The sequence below is a fragment of the Electrona antarctica genome (genome assembly GCF_951216825.1).
Source record: "Electrona antarctica genome assembly, chromosome: 4".
NCBI lineage: Eukaryota > Metazoa > Chordata > Actinopteri > Myctophiformes > Myctophidae > Electrona > Electrona antarctica.
In genome coordinates this window covers 19,047,643-19,066,783 of record NC_136809.1, presented here as the reverse complement: position 1 = coordinate 19,066,783, position 19,141 = coordinate 19,047,643, and the positions used below count along the sequence as shown (strand labels likewise).

General features: G+C 41.7%; 1 protein-coding gene across 2 annotated transcripts in view; it reads right to left on the bottom strand.

Moving 5' to 3' along the window:
* LOC306921025 (myosin-10) overlaps positions 1-19,141 on the bottom strand; it is a 104,123-nt gene that overhangs the window by 80,614 nt on the left and 4,368 nt on the right. For both annotated transcript variants that reach the window (XM_079498077.1, XM_079498078.1), the window contains exon 3: positions 3,675-3,831. In XM_079498077.1, the coding sequence (XP_079354203.1) occupies positions 3,675-3,831 (157 nt within the window). The remainder of the gene's footprint in view (positions 1-3,674; positions 3,832-19,141) is intronic.

Here is a 19,141-nt window from a genome sequence, read left to right as displayed (position 1 = left end):
ATCATTGTATCAATGAATGTGGTGTTTTTTTGAATAATGGTGTTTTATATTAATGTTTTATATTTTTGCAGCAATGTCAATATGATAAAAAGCTTTTCCAAAGACCATCTTTCACCCCTACAAAGCATTCAAGACTAAGCACGTTTCCAATACCACTCACCACTTTTCAACATTGAACTATGTCATTAAAGGGCCACTTCAACCCTTTTGCAACAAGATCTTATTTTAATGATGTTTGGGAAACAATAAACACTTTCCTGGGGTTTTTGTGTGGGTAATTTGTGTTTTTAGATATTTTAGTATTTCAAAGTGTCTGTGATGTCATGGACACTAGTCTCACTGCTGAGACAATGACCATAATGCTTTGCTGCACCCACCCCACCTTGTGGAGAGGGCTGTCTTACTGAGACAACATGTAGTCCAGGAAGGACGCGAGACCAGTGTCCCTGACATCACTGGAACTTGAAATACTAAAATATCTAAAAACACATATTACACACATAAAAACCCCAGGAAAGTGTTTCTTGTCTCCCAAAAGGGGTGAAGTGGCCCTTTAATGTGCCTTAGAGTTGTCGTGTGGAAATAATAAAAGCCCCCCCCCCCTACTTCGTCCAGTTCTAGGCTAAACAGAAGGCTGGGACTTCTTTTTATTATTTCCACTCAACAACTCTAAGGTATATTAATGACATTTTTCAATGTTGAAAATGACTGAGTGATATTCGCCTTTAATGCTGGTTTTTACTTGGCCTTTGGAGAGGATGTACATTTTTTTACTTGGCCTTTGAAGAGGATATAAAAATGATGTAAAAATTAGTTGTTTTGATAATGCCACACTCTGAACCGTGTCTGAGAGAAACCACCAACTATTAGCCTATTCTTCTCTATAATATTGAGTTGTGTTGTCATGAAGATCCTGCAAATGTAACGCTGGAAATATTTGAAACGTATTCTTCCTTATAGCGAAAATGTGCATATCATAAAGTTATCTTCGCCTCTAGCCTATTTTACGTATCCCTGGCAAGTGGCAGCCATCTTGACCTGGAAAAATAATTTAAACATATCAAATACAGCCGCTTTGAAGAGATTTACATTTGCCTTTTGGCACCATAAGGTTTCAGACAAAGTGCATCATTTACCAAATAAGCCCTCTTTAAAAAGGATTCTTCCGGCTTATGACCACCACAGTTCTAATGTGCAACAAACTACAGGTTGTGCTACTGAATTCAATTAAGCTCAAGTGAAACTAGAAAAAGTGCCCCTCGGGGCACAGGTCTCCACCAGGGCAGGTCAGGTTGTGGCCTCATGGTGGCGCTATAACAGGCCGTTCTGGAAAATGTGGGGCAGAGGTTCATCGTTGGCATCCAGGGAGTGTGTGTGCAAAGTTTGGCATCGACCAGGTTAACGGTGCCGGAGATTAGCTGTCCACAGACGGACGGAAGGACGGACGGACGGACGGACACACACACACACACGGACGGACGGAGTGCAAAACATACTCTCTCCCCATGCCTTCGGCCTGGTGGAGACAATTACTGCTCCATTGAAGTAGTTTGGACAGGACCAGCAGAGCTAATCCTCCAAATCATAGGGTAGCTGTTAAACAACATTACGAGGAATGGTGACACGTGACATATCCGATTGGCTGTATATAAAACGAGACACCTAAAATCCCCTTACTCTACCATAGAAGCAGACTTATCTATCCGACTCCCTAAAGAGAAATTTTCCATTTTTCCTCAGTCAATAACTCACTTGACATGTTAAAGACATGAAAGACATGAAATAGAAATGGATAATTTAGGGATGTGCATTAGGAAATAAAAATGCTGAACCATCAGGCAACCACCTGTGGGCAGGTAGCTTTAATGGCAGTCCACACCAAGCTTATGGTGTGTGTGTGTGTGTGTGTGTGTGGACTGTAACAATAACTACAGTTACAGTATACTGTAGTTATAGTATAACTATAGTTACTATAGTGTACTCTGACATCCACTTGAGTTAGAACAGTTATGTGTTGGTGTGGATGGCCCTTAAATCCCAAATGTATTTACTACTGAGTAGCTATGAAACCAGCATCCCTCGCACTATACAACAAGTGACCTAATCAAAGCCAGCAAGTTTTCTTTGGCATGTTTTCTACATTTTTAACAGTTTAGCAATGTAGAAAGAAAATCATCATATTATCAGAAGTCAGTGAGAGTGACAATCACACCAACACAGAAAAGGCTTGTTTATATTCAGTCATATGCCAGCTCACAACACGTAGTGATGTGTTGTGAACTTGTAGTATGGAGTATACCGGTACTATAAATTAAGAATAACTTTCACAAAAGCATGATTCATTTAAACTTAAGTAGGAGGATGGAATTAGACCTGGCTGATCAACAGTTGGAGAAACACAGCACCAACGCAGGGAATTATCGATTAAGTCATTAATTGATAATTGACAAGTTTTGATAACCTTATCGATCGATTAACCGGTTAGTTGATAAGCGCAGTTTTATTTTATTTTATCTGAGAATCTTAATTTCCCTCAATGTCTAACATAAAACTGTACACTTTGCGGATATACAGAAAGAATACAAAAGGCATATTATATTCCTTAATCAAATATGTATTTGACCATTTGCGATACAGGGCCAGGCAATGGCATCTTTGTATGAGGAATAAAATGAAATGAAAAGTGCACTGTCTTGTCTGTCACATCACATGCAAAAGCAGAGACGTTGCTATGGCTACCAAGGTGGGAGGGGATGACTCTTTTTTACTGGCCCAAATGTGCGTTCCTTGGCCGCATGCACGTGCAGACAGCACAGAAAACCACCCAATGATAGAACCGCAGAATTTTCAATTCATTATTAACCGTTACGTTTAACACCTTAGTAGCCCGGAACTATTCAATCCATTTCATCCATGTGCCCATAATTTATAGCGCACGGACCACTTTTACCGGCGCACCGGAAGTTGCTGTGCATGTCTGTGTAGCAGCTAACAATAGCCACACCACTCTAGAGTCGATCGACAACAACGGGAGACAAGAATAAATCTATCGTGACTAGCGACTGGACCGCGGAAGGCCGTCAAACACAGGATCTTTTTTCAGAATTAGACGGTATGATTTAGATCGGGAGTTATGATCGTTTTAAGATTTTCGTTTTCGTCAGCTAAACAGGCAGGGAACATTTTCGATGACGTGTCACTTTTTGACACGTCATCGGTTCGGGCAACATGCGCTCCTAGGCTCTAGAGCGATGCGAACGGTTTTGTTATCATTAATCTCCGTCCTATTTTTCAATCTCCGGCTTGGGCACTTGACCATGACCTTGAACTTGACGGAGAACTCCGCCCCGGGCCTCCATGGTGTTAATGGGTTAATTTGTTAACAGCGATTAATCGATTAACGATTAACATCCCTAATCTGTTTCCGTAACAAGAGGCCGACCCAAGAACACCTGGCGTAGGACAGTGGAGGGAGAGTTGAAGACCCTGCATCATACCTGGGGATCTATAAAGATGCTGGCCCAGAACAGACTGAAGTGGAGATCCTTTATTGCTGCCCTATATACCAGCCGGCATAAAGGGCAGTAAGTATCCCTAATCTGTATGCATACAGACAGACATACCTTGTAACATGCATCTGTATGCAGACTGAGATGGCACCGACGCAGACCTACCTTGTAACATGCATCTGTACGCAGACTCTGAGATGGCGTAGATGTGGGGTGGCATTTCATGCCTCTTCTTCCCTCTGTACATCTCAATAATGTTCTCCGAATAGATGGGCAGGTTTTTGTATGGATTTATGACCACACAGAAAAGTCCAGAGTATGTCTGTGGGGAAAAGAAAAGCAAAATCTCTTAACAGTGGGCAAGAATATAATTTAAGCAGTCAGAATTTGTGACTGCATTGTCTAACAGTAGGCTAAATAGTCCTCCTGTGTAGCATCAACAATTGGGTGCAATATTATGTTTTTAACCTATAAATGACTTGTGTCATTAAGGTTTTCAAACATATTTGAAAGAAAACCCAGCTCCATGAGAAAAGAATGAACGATCACACTCAGACAAAGTGTCAGACAGGTCTACATAAAACACTTGTGTGAATTGTACCAACTGTATATATATGGGCCTCATGACATCACACTCCTCACCTACACCAGGGGTTCTCAACGTTTTTGGCTCATTAGAATACAATGTTTTTCATTGCGACTGTCCTGACACACCGCGAGCGACAACGCGCCGTCGTCCACCCCTCCTATATTCGCTCACATAGTCCCTATTTGAGCAGGGTTTCGTGGCCCCAAACACTTTTATTGGTTGAGATCTACACGCTACTATTTATTTGTTATTTGTTTGGTTATGGCTACATCGCAACGCAATGACCGACACTCCATGTCAGGACAGTTTTTCGCACGATATCGCCGTCGGGGCGTCAGAACGCTCGCTCCTTGCCTGTGTAGATGAGGTGACATGTCGTCATTAGTGCCCTAAACAAACAAAGTCTGCACACCTCTACCCACCATCTGTGCACAGCCTGTTTGCTGACTCGTTAAGTTAGACTAAAATAACATGGCCTACACCGTATATGACTATAATAATGACCAAAGGTATGCTGAATGCAGAAAAATGCATTTAAATACTTCCATATGGACAGGATCAAAGTGTATCTGTGCACAACACAAAGGCCTGGTATCGTGCTTTGTTATGCTGATTAAAGAAACATGATGCATAAATCTGCATGCATGCATGTATTTTTGGCCTGCAGCTTACAAACAAAGCAGACGGTCTGCTATTCTCCACTCAACCCTTTCTTCAATGACACCACCCACCCCTACCTAGGTGCACCCCATTCGACTGTTATCAGTGCATATAATAGGCGTTATCAACCGTTATTAGGACCATACAATGGGCCCAGTATGGACATTTTCCACATAGTCACGGTTTCAGTATGTCATTATCAGCTATTGTGACGGGTGATAAGGGTATTTTCATTATAGAATGCCCATACTGTTGTTTGAACAATGTCACCAGCCGAGTCAGTATGTTGTTATCATGTATTGTATCCGTTGATAATGATATTAGGACCATACAATGGGCCCAGTATGGACATTTTCCACATACTCACGGTTTCAGTATGTCATTATCAGCTATTGTGACGGGTGATAAGGGTATTTTCATTATAGAATGCCCATACTGTTGTTTGAACAATGTCACCAGCCGAGTCAGTATGTTGTTATCATGTATTGTATCCGTTGATAATGATATTAGGACCATACAATGGGCCCAGTATGGACATTTTCCACATACTCACGGTTTCAGTATGTCATTATCAGCTATTGTGACTGGTGATAAGGGTATTTTCATTATAGAATGCCCATACTGTTGTTTGAACAATGTCACCAGCCGAGTCAGTATGTTGTTATCATGTATTGTATCCGTTGATAATGATATTAGGACCATACAATGGGCCCAGTATGGACATTTTCCACATACTCACGGTTTCAGTATGTCATTATCAGCTATTGTGACGGGTGATAAGGGTATTTTCATTATAGAATGCCCATACTGTTGTTTGAACAATGTCACCAGCCGAGTCAGTATGTTGTTATCATGTATTGTATCCGTTGATAATGATATTAGGACCATACAATGGGCCCAGTATGGACATTTTCCACATACTCACGATTTCAGTATGTCATTATCAGCTATTGTGACCGGTGATAAGGGTATTTTCATTATAGAATGCCCATACTGTTAGGTTCTAGGGTTAGATGGAATTTAATTTAATTAACCCTAGGGTTAGCCAATTAAGAGAACCGTAAGTCCGTGTGCTGGGAAACACATATCAGCGTGTTCAGCTCGTCGTGCTGAGTCCGAAAATGGTCTCACTTTTTTCCAGACGTGTTTCGAGGGCAAGGGACCAATAGGAGGCGTTTACACCCATTTCCTGACATCATAGAGAGATGAGACCACCACCGTTGGAATCGGGGCAAAAAAGTAAGTGGGGATACATACCCATTGAGTTTTTAAAAAAAATGGAAATGTGTTGTTTTTGGGTACATTTGTGACCGTTTTACAAACTTTGCATCACTTTTTGACCACTTTCCTGGGGTCGGAGAGTCTCGACATTGCAATATTCGGAATCAGCGTCAAAAAGTTAGTCTATAGAGGTACCTGTAGAGGAATCCTTAAAAAATTGGATTTTTAGTGGCCTCCAACGCGTTACAATCAATTACAAATCCAAAATGTGTCCGTTTGTTTTGAGCAGGACATTTTCTTCTTCTTCTCATCCAGCTGAATCCAATGAACTTGGTCCTGAGTCTCTACGACACTTCTAACTATCAAAGGTCACGCACGTGACCCTTGTACGGCGTCGAGGCCCTCTAAGGCTATGATTGACAGGGAATAACCAATTTTTCTAAAACAAAGGGTCTTTATCCATGTCTGAAGCACGGGGAATCCAATGGAATTGGTTTCAAGTCTCTACGACACTTCTAAATATTTTACATCTTTTTTTAGACACGTTTTTTGGACCCCACAAACACAATTTTTTTTTTTCAAAACCCACTTAGTCTGATTCACCTTTTCACCCTGGATTGAATGGAATTGGTCCCGTTGAAAAGAAATGTTTTGTTCTTTTTCTAACCTCTATAAAGCCTCTAAGTCAAAAACCCTTGGTCATTAGGGGCCCATCTTTTAGTATGTTATATAGCTTGTCAGGACGAACAATCTGACATGAGTCTCATTTCTGTACGACATTCCTACACAAAGTTGATGTTTAGCCTTCTAGGGGCTATAAAACCAAGGGGAAGTGACGTCAGAGGCCCATCTTCGGATATGTTGTAGAGCTCACACAGACGAACACGTGGATATGTGTCTCATTCCTGTACGACACTTTTTTCCTGAGGTTGCCAGTTTGAGCGACATACATAGGGGGTATACTGCTAACAGGACCTTGAAAGAGAACTTTTTGGAAGAAGCTAACCCTAACCCAATTCCCGTTAGTTAGTCTGTCACCCCCAGACATGACCTTAGATTGTGACCTTATACCTTAGCTATATGTAAGGTCCTTAGATTACCATATATGGAGCTGACCCGTTATGACATTCAATATGTTGATCCTTTCCCATCCATCCTTCCTCTTCAATGTCTCCCTTTTTTTTTTATGTTTTTTTTTTGTGGCTTTCGCCTTTATTTTTTATGGAGGGACAGACAGTAGGCTGACAGGAAATGGGGAGAGAGATGGGGGGTTGACATGCAGTAAAGGCCGTCGGGATCGGGAGTCGAACCCGTGGCACACTGCCAGACTGGATTACCAGCCAAGGTGCCTGGACCGCTGAGCCACAGCCCAGGCCCAATGTCTCCCTTTTGACTGATGCCTGTCCATTTAAACTCTAGACGTGCCTGCCCCAAAGTTATTAGTGCAGCCGCGCCCGACAGCCGGGGAAAACTGAGTTCTCAACAGGCCCGGCCCTACCTGGGCCCTCATCAAACCCTGTACACTCAAGACACTGCCCCCGCTGCCACCCTTAGATCCCCATATACGGAGCTGACCTGTTCTGACATTCCATATGTTGATCTGACCTCATCAAACCCTGTACATTCAAGGCATGCTCCATATATGACCAGTACAGAATTCATTCCATATGTTGACCCATGCCAAAGCGCCAGCACGTCTGCTGTCCCCCAGGCGTGCACGTGACCTCGCCCTCAGGCGTCTATCATCATTGGTCAGTATCATGATCTGACAAATGGGTTGTCAATCACACAGATTGTTTGTATGTGAATAAACAAGCTTCAAAATAAAAGCAATGCAGTTTGTCATAAACATGGACCGCTTGTTATGACCAGATGAAAACACTGGTGACTGCCATCTGTTTGACTCTAGTCTACTTTGTCAATTGGCACACACACCACTACATAGGCATAGCATGCATCAGGGATACAGTGGTGCACCTTGTAGATGAAGATGGTTTAGACGGTAGATGCATGTTACAAAGAAACTGTTCAATATATTATATAGGCTATAGCTTTGCTAACCATGTGGGTTTGAGATAAGGTTATCTTTTTACAACTCCAAATTGAAAAGCATCAGGGGTGACACGATAACCAAATGTTTAGGGTGTATACTACATGGTCTGTAATGTATGACTGAGTCCCCAATTTTGCTGATGGTCTCCCTGTGTTTCTTGTACTGACTGTAAATCAAATTAATTAGATTAGAAATTACACACACACACACTCCTATGCCACCAAAATGTTGAACGCCCTACCAACAGTCATTAAGACATGCAAATCCCTTGACTCCTTCAAAACCGTTCTCAAAGGGCACGACGGCTGCAATTCGAAACTGGCCCCCCGTAAAATCTGAATCCCCCCACCACCCACCCCTTTTCCCCTCACTGTATATGTTTCTTTTCCCTTTTTACCTCCTTTATGATGAATTCCTGTTCTGTTCTTTGGATATATAGAAGTGTCTATTTGTAAGTCTCTAAAGGTTTTGATGAATTGAACAAGGTGGACCCTCTTGTAAACAAGTGTAATGCTTTATTGGGTCGTCCACTCACAGTTAACAGTCTTTGTATTGAGTTTGTGCTTGAAATGTACTGTATTTCTGCAAACTGTTAATACATATTGCAATCAATCAATCAATCACTATAGACACATTGTAAAGGTGATTAAAAAGAAAATACAGTGTGTGGATGGATCTGAGGAAAAAATAATGGCTCAAACAAACCCACAAACAATAATCAATGCTTTGATTTTCTTTGCATAGAATAATTTCCGGGGTGAATAATATGTTGATTGATTGAATAGTTTTTTTCCCCTTTTTTTTTTAACAGTTTGCAAATATTTTGCAAGATTATACACAAACACAAAAATCCCTAAGGGCTCCAATTAGTCTCGCGTAGCCAGCCACCCGGAATGAATATGACAAATGTGCCTGTCAACACTACAGCCTGGCTAGACTAGAGAGTAGATATCAATTCGCTTTGCACTGCAATTCCGCCCTAGACCGGATACGGAAACGGCCAGTGTGTGCCTATGTATCTACGCGTGGAAATGACCGGATACAGTAGGCGGTTGCCTAGCCTTGGCTAACAATATGGTCATTAAAAATAAGTTGCAATTTCTCCCTTTTTGGTACGTTGGTAGACTACATATATAAAACGTTCAGATTTAAAATATAAAGTGCTTACCCAATGGCCGCGGATGTTACTATTATGTGCAGCCCACCAGAAGTACCGTATTGTTAAATAAAAAGCGTTGTATCAATTTTCTCATACAGTTATAATGTACCAGAGTGCAATACACCTCCCAACCGATGGGGTCGCGTAGTTGAAAGCTACGGGGAAAATGGCCACAGATCCGATTCAAATGCATTTTATTGAACAATGTGGAATATACGCGTACTTTTGAGAGGCCGTACGTATTTATAACATCTTTGGCCAAGTGGTAAGCACTTTACATTTGAAATCCGAACGTTTATGTACATGTACGACCAAAAAGGAAGAAAGTGCAAACGCAATTTTGAAGATCAACAAAGACTAGTGTCAGCTAGCTCAAAATGATGTCAAAACACATTGCATGCAGACACTTTCGTAAAATAGTGCATAATTCCACTGAGAATAAAAGTTATGGGCAGCCTGGTGCTTATTTTTGCTGCGAAAAAGATTGGCCAGTCACGTGACATCTGATCAAAGCAGATCAAAGCGATTGGATTGATGAGAGGGCATTCTATAACATTGAAAATATCATTATCAACGGATACAATACATGATAACAACATACTGACTCGGCTGGTGACATTGTTCAAACAACAGTATGGGCATTCTATAATGAAAATACCCTTATCACCGGTCACAATAGCTGATAATGACATACTGAAATCGTGAGTATGTGGAAAATGTCCATACTGGGCCCATTGTATGGTCCTAATATCATTATCAACGGATACAATACATGATAACAACATACTGACTCGGCTGGTGACATTGTTTAAACAACAGTATGGGCATTCTATAATGAAAATACACTTATCACCGGTCACAATAGCTGATAATGACATACTAAAACCGTGAGTATGTGGAAAATGTCCATACTGGGCCCATTGTATGGTCCTAATATCATTATCAACGGATACAATACATGATAACAACATACTGACTCGGCTGGTGACATTGTTCAAACAACAGTATGGGCATTCTATAATGAAAATACCCTTATCACCGGTCACAATAGCTGATAATGACATACTGAAACCGTGAGTATGTGGAAAATGTCCATACTGGGCCCATTGTATGGTCCTAATATCATTATCAACGGATACAATACATGATAACAACATACTGACTCGGCTGGTGACATTGTTCAAACAACAGTATGGGCATTCTATAATGAAAATACCCTTATCACCCGTCACAATAGCTGATAATGACATACTGAAACCGTGAGTATGTGGAAAATGTCCATACTGGGCCCATTGTATGGTCCTAATATCATTATCAACGGATACAATACATGATAACAACATACTGACTCGGCTGGTGACATTGTTCAAACAACAGTATGGGCATTCTATAATGAAAATACCCTTATCACCGGTCACAATAGCTGATAATGACATACTGAAACCGTGAGTATGTGGAAAATGTCCATACTGGGCCCATTGTATGGTCCTAATATCATTATCAACGGATACAATACATGATAACAACATACTGACTCGGCTGGTGACATTGTTCAAACAACAGTATGGGCATTCTATAATGAAAATACCCTTATCACCCGTCACAATAGCTGATAATGACATACTGAAACCGTGAGTATGTGGAAAATGTCCATACTGGGCCCATTGTATGGTCCTAATAACGGTTGATAACGCCGATTATATGCACTGACAACAGTCGAATGGGGTGCACCAGAACGTATCTGAATGAATAAAACGTGATTTTATCCAATCTGTATGGCAAAGTATGTTATTACAATATACACTTCCAGAGTGGTTAGAGGTGATCACCCTACTCTTCCATTGAGAAAATACTCTGGTCCGTGACAAGACAACTAATATACTGCCTAAAGCTCATACTGTATGTACATGCAATATCACTCATGGCCAAGCGGACATTCCCTTTGCCTGACCCCGGTTGAACATGATTAGTCCGTCATATCCTGAGTTGGACACAAATGCACAGATACCAAAAGAAATGCTACAAGGCTGCAGGCACTATAAATAGATACAGTACCCTAAGCTTTATACCAACTCTACAAGCTAAGGATCCCAGAAGTGCTATATGGGGTAATATGGAGGAAGAACAGCGGTTGTAATCCATACAGGACATCACGTCTTAACCAGACGATGCAGACATAATGTGCAGGGCAACATTTCCAGCAGATCGTGCTGACACGGATCAGAGATATCTTTTTTTGTTTTAAAATGTATACTAGGGCTGCACGATTTATCTAATTTAAATATTTGGACATTGTCAAAAAAAAGAAAATAGAAATTCGGTTTTCACTTTAACTTGGGTATTTACGGTACGGATCTCGCTAATTAAAGCACTGCACAAAGCCAAAAGTCCTGCTAAAAGCATAATAAATCCGAGCTCACAACGTGTCGCCTCCGCAACACGTTGTGAGCTTGTAGATCAGCTATTTTCAGCACGCGGAAATATGCAGGATGAGACACAATAAAAGCATCAGCATCAACAATAAAAGCAAAATGGAAAGAGATTGCAGATTCAGTGACATTTAACATTGCAAAAGGGTGCAGGAAGAGTGGGCACCTCAGTGTTAAATTGGCTATTTTTTCCAAAATGTAAAAATTACCTCTGGTTAATGGACATATAAATAACGTTATCCCAAAGGGATTTGTTTAAAGGTTTGGACTTTGTTCCAATAGGAAAATTCATATTTGTTTGCATTAAAAAAAAAAAAAAAAAAAAAACATGAGACAATGTATTTATTTTACAAAAACAAAATAGAAAATCGAGGTTTCAGAGAGAAAGAAATGGGTTCCGACCCACTGTTTGGGAACCAGTGCTTTAAAGTGTTGCCAGTAGGGACAATTACCTAAACCTAACTTCCTGTCTGACCTTATTTACTAGTGTCATAGAAAATAAGTGTCATACATATTCTGAAGAAAGCCTGGAGACTTGACATTCAGTAAGTGGGTCTCTTATGATCAGAATAAGATTATAATGGTGTGTAAAAAAAGAAAATCTAGAATTTGCCACGGACAAGACCAAGTCTTTGCCACGGACACATTTGTCCGTGTACAGACAGACATATTGATGACCCCTGCGCGTCCAGCATTGTCTGGCCCTTCATTTCCATCTGCTCCGTCCTTCCCTCCATCTCTGCATGGCTGGGCTGCAAAAGCCAAATTCCCCTAATGGTGCTGTCTTTGCAGGACAGACAGCAGGCTGCAGGGGGCCCATGCGGGGCCTGCTAAACCCAGTTGTATGAGCTAGGAACAATGGTGACATGGCCGCAGCATGCTGGGGGAGCGGCTCGCATGTTGTGTGCATCTGTTTCCATGTGACAGTGGTGGAAAAAAGTACTCACATTTTGTACTTCAGCAAAAGTAGCATCTGTGTCCATGTGACAGTGATGGAATTTTTTTTGTACTCGAGTAAAAGTAGCAATACTGCAATTAATGTGGAAATACTCTGTTACTGGTACAGGCTTTAGTTCCGACATACTATTGGTCCGACTGTCATAATAGACCGACAACCTACCTCAAACCCTAACCTAACCGCAACTTCCGCAAGCACGGAGCAACGCATGTTCGGGAGCGACGGGTGATTTCCACATGTCGGATCTTTGGTATGTCGGATCTGCATGTGCACCCCCTCTGTTACAAGTAAATGGACGCAATTAAAATTTCACTTGAGTCAAAGTACCATCCGGTCACTCTACCCCTGAGCCACTGCCGTCCCACAATATAGTGGTTACTTTGAAGTCACTAGACTTATTTCCTTACCTATTCATTTACGTGTTACACGCATCATCATAAACATACTAAAAAGGTCAGTGTGATCAAATGGCATCAACTTCTGAAAGTCTGAATGTTGTATTCCACAGACCAAGAACTTCTCAAACGTTTCTAGTCTAATAGGCCCTACATTGTAAACATCAACTTAAGCCAACGCCAACGCCACCGCCACCACCACCTCCATCCCATCCCAGGCCCCCTTACGGTGGGCACAGTGCCAGACAGACGAATCACCCCCCCCCCCCCCCCCCCCCCACCCCACAGGCAGTGGGGAGAGGGATGACTCAGCTGGCCGGCCTTGACGGCGGTCCCTGGGGGGTACTGAGGGGATTAGAGGGGCTCTGCAGACTGCAGTCTAGGAGCAAGACGCCTACACACAGAGAGAAGGGAGGAAGCAGGCCAGGCTCGGAACTGGCCTGGCTACCAGTCATGGTAGGTTAAAATAGCATATTGATAAGCTCATCTACAGTACAAGCTCTCGTGACCTTCTAGATCAGCTATTTCCAAAACTGTACAGTATAAAAGAAGGATACGAATAACACACTTAGCATAGGGCTGTCACAATTACAAATTTAAGTTGATGATTAATATTCACACAAATAACTGTGATTAACGATTTAATTGTGTTTTGGCATTGAACACTGGAATATATTGCCTGGTAATTAAAAAATGCACAGGGCAGATATGACAAACATATTCATTATTTTTATACTTTGAAAAAACGCATCACTTTGTGAAGCTTGTAGATGGTAAACCATTTCAGCTTTTATTTTTATGTATGATATACACGGCTGCCTGCCACAACTACTACATGCCTTCTAATCTTACCCAAAGCTTGGACACAAGGGAATCCATTTCCACAGTTCAGAGTTCAGCAAAGCTGAAATCAGCTGAAAGGTCATCAGCAAATCTCCAAATAAATCTATGAATGAAGCTAAGCAACAGGGCTTCAGCCATGTATGGCCTACTTGCGACCAGCCGATCGCAGTACTTGCGCACTCTACTTGCGCAACTAATAAACCTACGTCCTAGAAACAAAATGACGCTTAGGAAAGCAGAACCTCAGAATTAGGGATGTGCATGTCTGACCAGAATCAAATTTGATCATTCTACTGTTATCAATTTGATTATTCGATAATTTTAGCACGACACCAACTGAAACAGCGCAACTTGAATCTAAACTAGAACAATGTTCTGGCCTCCAAGGTAGTAATAAATCTCAGCCAATCAGACAGGTCTGTCTTGATGACATGACTATAGAGATCATTTGGACCGGTAACCAATGTGATGTTGACTGATGACTTTGTCGTGCCTCATTGAAGGCAAGGCATTCACTTGGATACACCACGTTATCGTGTTCGTTTAGAAACGTTGAATCATCACGTTACTGTCCCTACTTCATTCTCTTATGCTGCAGACTTTCAAACTAGGAAGGGTATGGCCTGGTCAGCCTGCAATGACATGCATACAATCTGGTCATCCCAGTTTAGTAAGATGTTCAAGGTAACAATGATTTAGGACGACCGTCGAGCCGATTCGGCTCCGAGACATGGACACTTTCAAAGAAAGTCTGCCGTGGCATTGTGAAATCCATGATCTCGATCGCGGTTGAAAAATGATGATGATGATGCGTTCACACTGGCAGATTCAAAGATACAGGGCTACACAGCGTATTTGTAACTTCTTTGTATAGCTGTCGAAACTAGCTAATCGTTTTTGAAGCTTTGTAGCTGTTGTTGGTTTTTTAGTAGCTACAAACGTCGGATGTATCTTTGTATCTTCATGTCGCTGGCTGCCATTGAAAATGAATGGTAGACTGTATCTTTGTATCTGCCTGTGTGAATGCAGCAGCAGTCTTAGTAGTAGTAGCACTCTCAGAGAGAAAGGGGGAGGCCAATCTTTGTTTACAAACAAAAAGCCACATAGTATACCTGTCATACCAGCCAACTAGAGCTACATTCAGCAACTTTTTCACACCTTTCACCCGACTCATCTCCCCACTTTAGTCAACTAAAAGTCTATAGCAATCAGGACAACAAAGTTTGGTGTGTACAACTGCTATACGGTCGTGGCTGTATGTGATTGGATCGTGAATGAGCATGGGGCCGGCCGTTCCTGCATGAAATGCTCCATTAAGTTTGTCCTTAAATAGTTGTTCATCAGGCTTTAAACACTATGGTCACATAGTAGAAAATAAAGGACCATCAGCATTCTGAAAGCGTTGCATGATGGGGGCATACCCATGGCTGAATCAGCCATGCTGTAAGTCTTCAAGCCCCCGCACTGGAGAGCTTATATGAAGTTTCTCTTCATATTTGTCCATTAAAGGGTAAGACCACTTTTTTAGAGGTTTGGGTTGTTTTCTTACCTTATTATGGGCAAACTATTCCATTCCATGAGTTATTTCGCTCCGTTGTGTTGTTTATTAGCAATTTAAGAAAAAAAAAATAGGGTCCATTGACTTCCATTGTAACGGATTAACAGCTCTCAAAGTCACTATTTTAGCACATAAATGAACGCAACAAAAGCTGATTCTGACAGTTTATGACATCAGGAAAACTCATGCGGTTTTATTTTTAATAAAAAATGTCAACTTTGTCTTGTTTTGACTCATTTGTGTAGAAAGAAGATCCGGTAGGTATGCCTACGCCGACCGAATCACTGCTGTGAAAAACGATCTGATTGGACCAAAACTGTACACCACTTCCTTATTGGAAATGACGGGGATGTAAACACATGGATTTGATCTCGTCCGCTTGTCACTAAAAACATACACAATGGACGTGTTTGAGGGAGACACTTTAGAAGACACTTTAGAAGAAGTGTGTAAAGTGTCTGTGTCTGGGACTGCTCATATGCGAGGCTGCAGCTGGATGCATCTCAAACAGCGTGGAGACTTCTGTTTACAAACGAAACCTCGCAAGACGCCGTAGCACTGCTTCAGTCTATCTCCGACTAAAATAGTAACTTTATAAATCTATCTTAAAAGACGAAAATAAAACCGCATGAGTTTTCCTGGTGTCATAAACTGTCAGAATCAGCTTTTGTTGCGTTGGTTCATGTGCTAAAAGACTGACTTTGAGAGCTGTTTCCCCGTTACAATGGAAGTCAATGAGCGACTTTTTTTATTTCTCAAATTTCTAATAAACAACACAACGGAGCGAAATAACTCATGGAATGGACTAGTTTGCCCATAATAAGGTAAGAAAACAACCCAAACCTCTAAAAAAGTGGTTTTACCCTTTAAGGTCCTGCCCCCAAACCTCGGCCTGAGTCTTTTAGACATTGTTCGTGTCCTGTGCACTCTGCACCACAACTGCAGACGGATATGTGCGTTCAGTGCTAATGTAAGCAAAAACATTCAATAATGCATCACAGATGCATTAATCACAGCATCCAGTCCTTTCTTCAGACATCACTTGAGCTGCATCACTGCAAATCGAAAATATGTCCTTCATTAATATTTCATAATAATGGGGTGCCGTGATGGCTCAACCAGTTAAGTCTACAGGTGATATGATTGCATGCATCAAATCTGCCTAAACAAATCTGTAGCGCAGTCCACTTCTTTCCCACTCTCTCACATTACTATCCAACAGATATTATTAATCTTTGAAAAGATCATCTTTTTTAAAACTACATAACTCTTTTTCCTGTCAATACTTTCAAAAGGCTCACACACCCACTGCCCGCTGTGTGAATGGAAGTCATCATGTACTTTAAGATAGGTCAACCTTATGTTTCATTGGCCTGAATATAAACACACACAAACACACATCAAAAAGAGAACAGGGCCATGAAGGGGCTCAGGAATGCTAAGCAGCTGACCACAGTTCTAGGCATGTAACCCTAAACTGTTAACCTCCACTAGCTTTGGGGTTTGGGTCAATTTTCTGGCAAAGCATGGCTACAACATAAGAAAGTCCAGAACCTCCTAGACTAAATCAAAAGTCTGAAACAATGGGCGATACATCATGCACATTATTTGTGTTGTTGTTACAGTATTTGAAATAAAAATAAAATGTTTTCTTTCCAGACCATTTGAAATCTCTCCCCAGCTTCATACTGCTCCATCACACTGCTCTCTCAAATGAACAACCCCGCCCCCCCTTGTTAAGACTCAGCATCGCCAAAGCCTCACCTGGAGGCTGGGGTACAACACATCCAAAATAAATATATCCACCTAAGTTATCTAAATCATCATAGCCGACAGACAACATACCCTAGGATATACTGGATATGTTCTAACGGTTTGGACGAATACAAAATGGTCCGGAGTGCCAGCCAGGAGTACAAAATGTTCAGTCTTATAGCCAAAACACTTACATAAGGCTGCGCATAGAAGTGCTTGTTCGCACCACGCTTTTCTCTACACACCCTTTTTAAGTCACCGTAACACACACACACACACACACACACACACACACAAAATGGCACAGACACAAAAGAAACAGTTCAGTATATATTAAAACTAAAAGTTCAGATTAATTAAACAGTTCAGTTCCAACACGAGCGCAAATTATATAGTTCCAAGTTTTGTAGATCCGACTCCAAGTCCACCACAGTTTCAACAGACAATAACCACAAAGGTACCAGCTTGCCATAATGAACTGCCTTGTTCGTTTGTTACTTACGGCCAGAAAGCGGCCAGAAAGCGTAAGCCGGCCCAGGCCAGTTTAATAATGTTTAATGTTGTTTACTGCAATCATGTTTGGATGTAAGGGCTGTCAAGGTCAGAAATTCGTTTTTTTGCCAATCAGTAGGCGTTCCCGCACAACTTCCACGTATGATGTCACGCGCATTCCCTCTGTATAGGCAGTGATTCGGCTAATCACTGCTTGACCCGCCAACTGGAGAGTGTAGTGGTTGAGGATTGAAACATTCTAAGAAGGTTGGAGCCCACCTGATGACCTCTCTTCCAGGCCAAGGCTTCATCCATTACAAATTTGATGTATTTACAAACAAAAACTATAGATACAATGAGAAAGTCATATTAAAAGGTGTCATCGGTGCAAACAGGACAGCACTCTGCAACAAAAGAATACGCCCTAGAGGTTCACCTTGTGTTATTCTGAATCAGACATTGGTTCAGGACAGTCAAAGAACTTCCAGTTAATATGAGCATGACAGCTGTTGATATCAGCAACCTCAAAGCTCTGTTAAGGCAGTTGGGTTAATGTGTGACTCAGCATGTACCACCCTTAGAACAAGATATAGAGATGGCATCAACAACACTTTCCATTTGAGTGGAATTTCTTTTTTTGGGGGGGAGGGGATTCTGGTCTGGGGAAATAATATCTTTTGCCATAAAACAGACAAGTAAGTAATTCAGAGAGGCTTATTGTCGGCATCAGCCAGGGTGCAGGAGTCTATCCGACTTTCAATGTGCTAGACCTCTGGGAGATGGAATGCTGAGGTGGAGGCTGGAGCACAACACCTACCATCAGCTCCCAGTACTTACCGCACGACATCAAGCTGTGCTACTCATACGCTGAATTGGCAGTGCCCGGGATCGAACCCATTACCTTGCGGTCGAGATGTGAGTGCTCTATCGACTGAGCTACCGACACTAGTGTCCAGTGTTCACTATAAACAAAATGAATAATAATTTAAGCTCAATTTCAAATTAACAAAGAATTATCATAACCTTGTTGGGGTCGATTCATCCACAACAGGATAATAATGAGAGAGCGCACAGCATTGGTCAATGTTCTCACATCTACCTCCTCTCTTAGTAATTCAAAATGAGAGCTTGGCAGGGTGCCACACTGCCATCAGCAGTCAGACAGTGGCCAAGATGACAGAGGCCTCACAAGCCTTAAGCTTGCCTCCTTATCAAAAGCAGCCCAAGCCATGGAATCTTTGAGCAAGGCAAGGCATTGCTGGTCTGATTGGTCAAAGTTTATTTTTAGAGTCTACCACACTACACATGGGAGGATAAAGTGGGCAATTATCATGTGACTATAGGTCATGTTTGAGGACATGCACTTCTTTAAACGCCGGAATCAGTCTGAGAAGATGGTGATTCATTCAGTCTAGATCCCATGGGGAGGAGGACACATCATTCACGACTCATTGAGTGATAAACACGAAAGCACATCACTAAATATTTCAGAATTCATGAGCTCATTTGGTGCAAGAGGA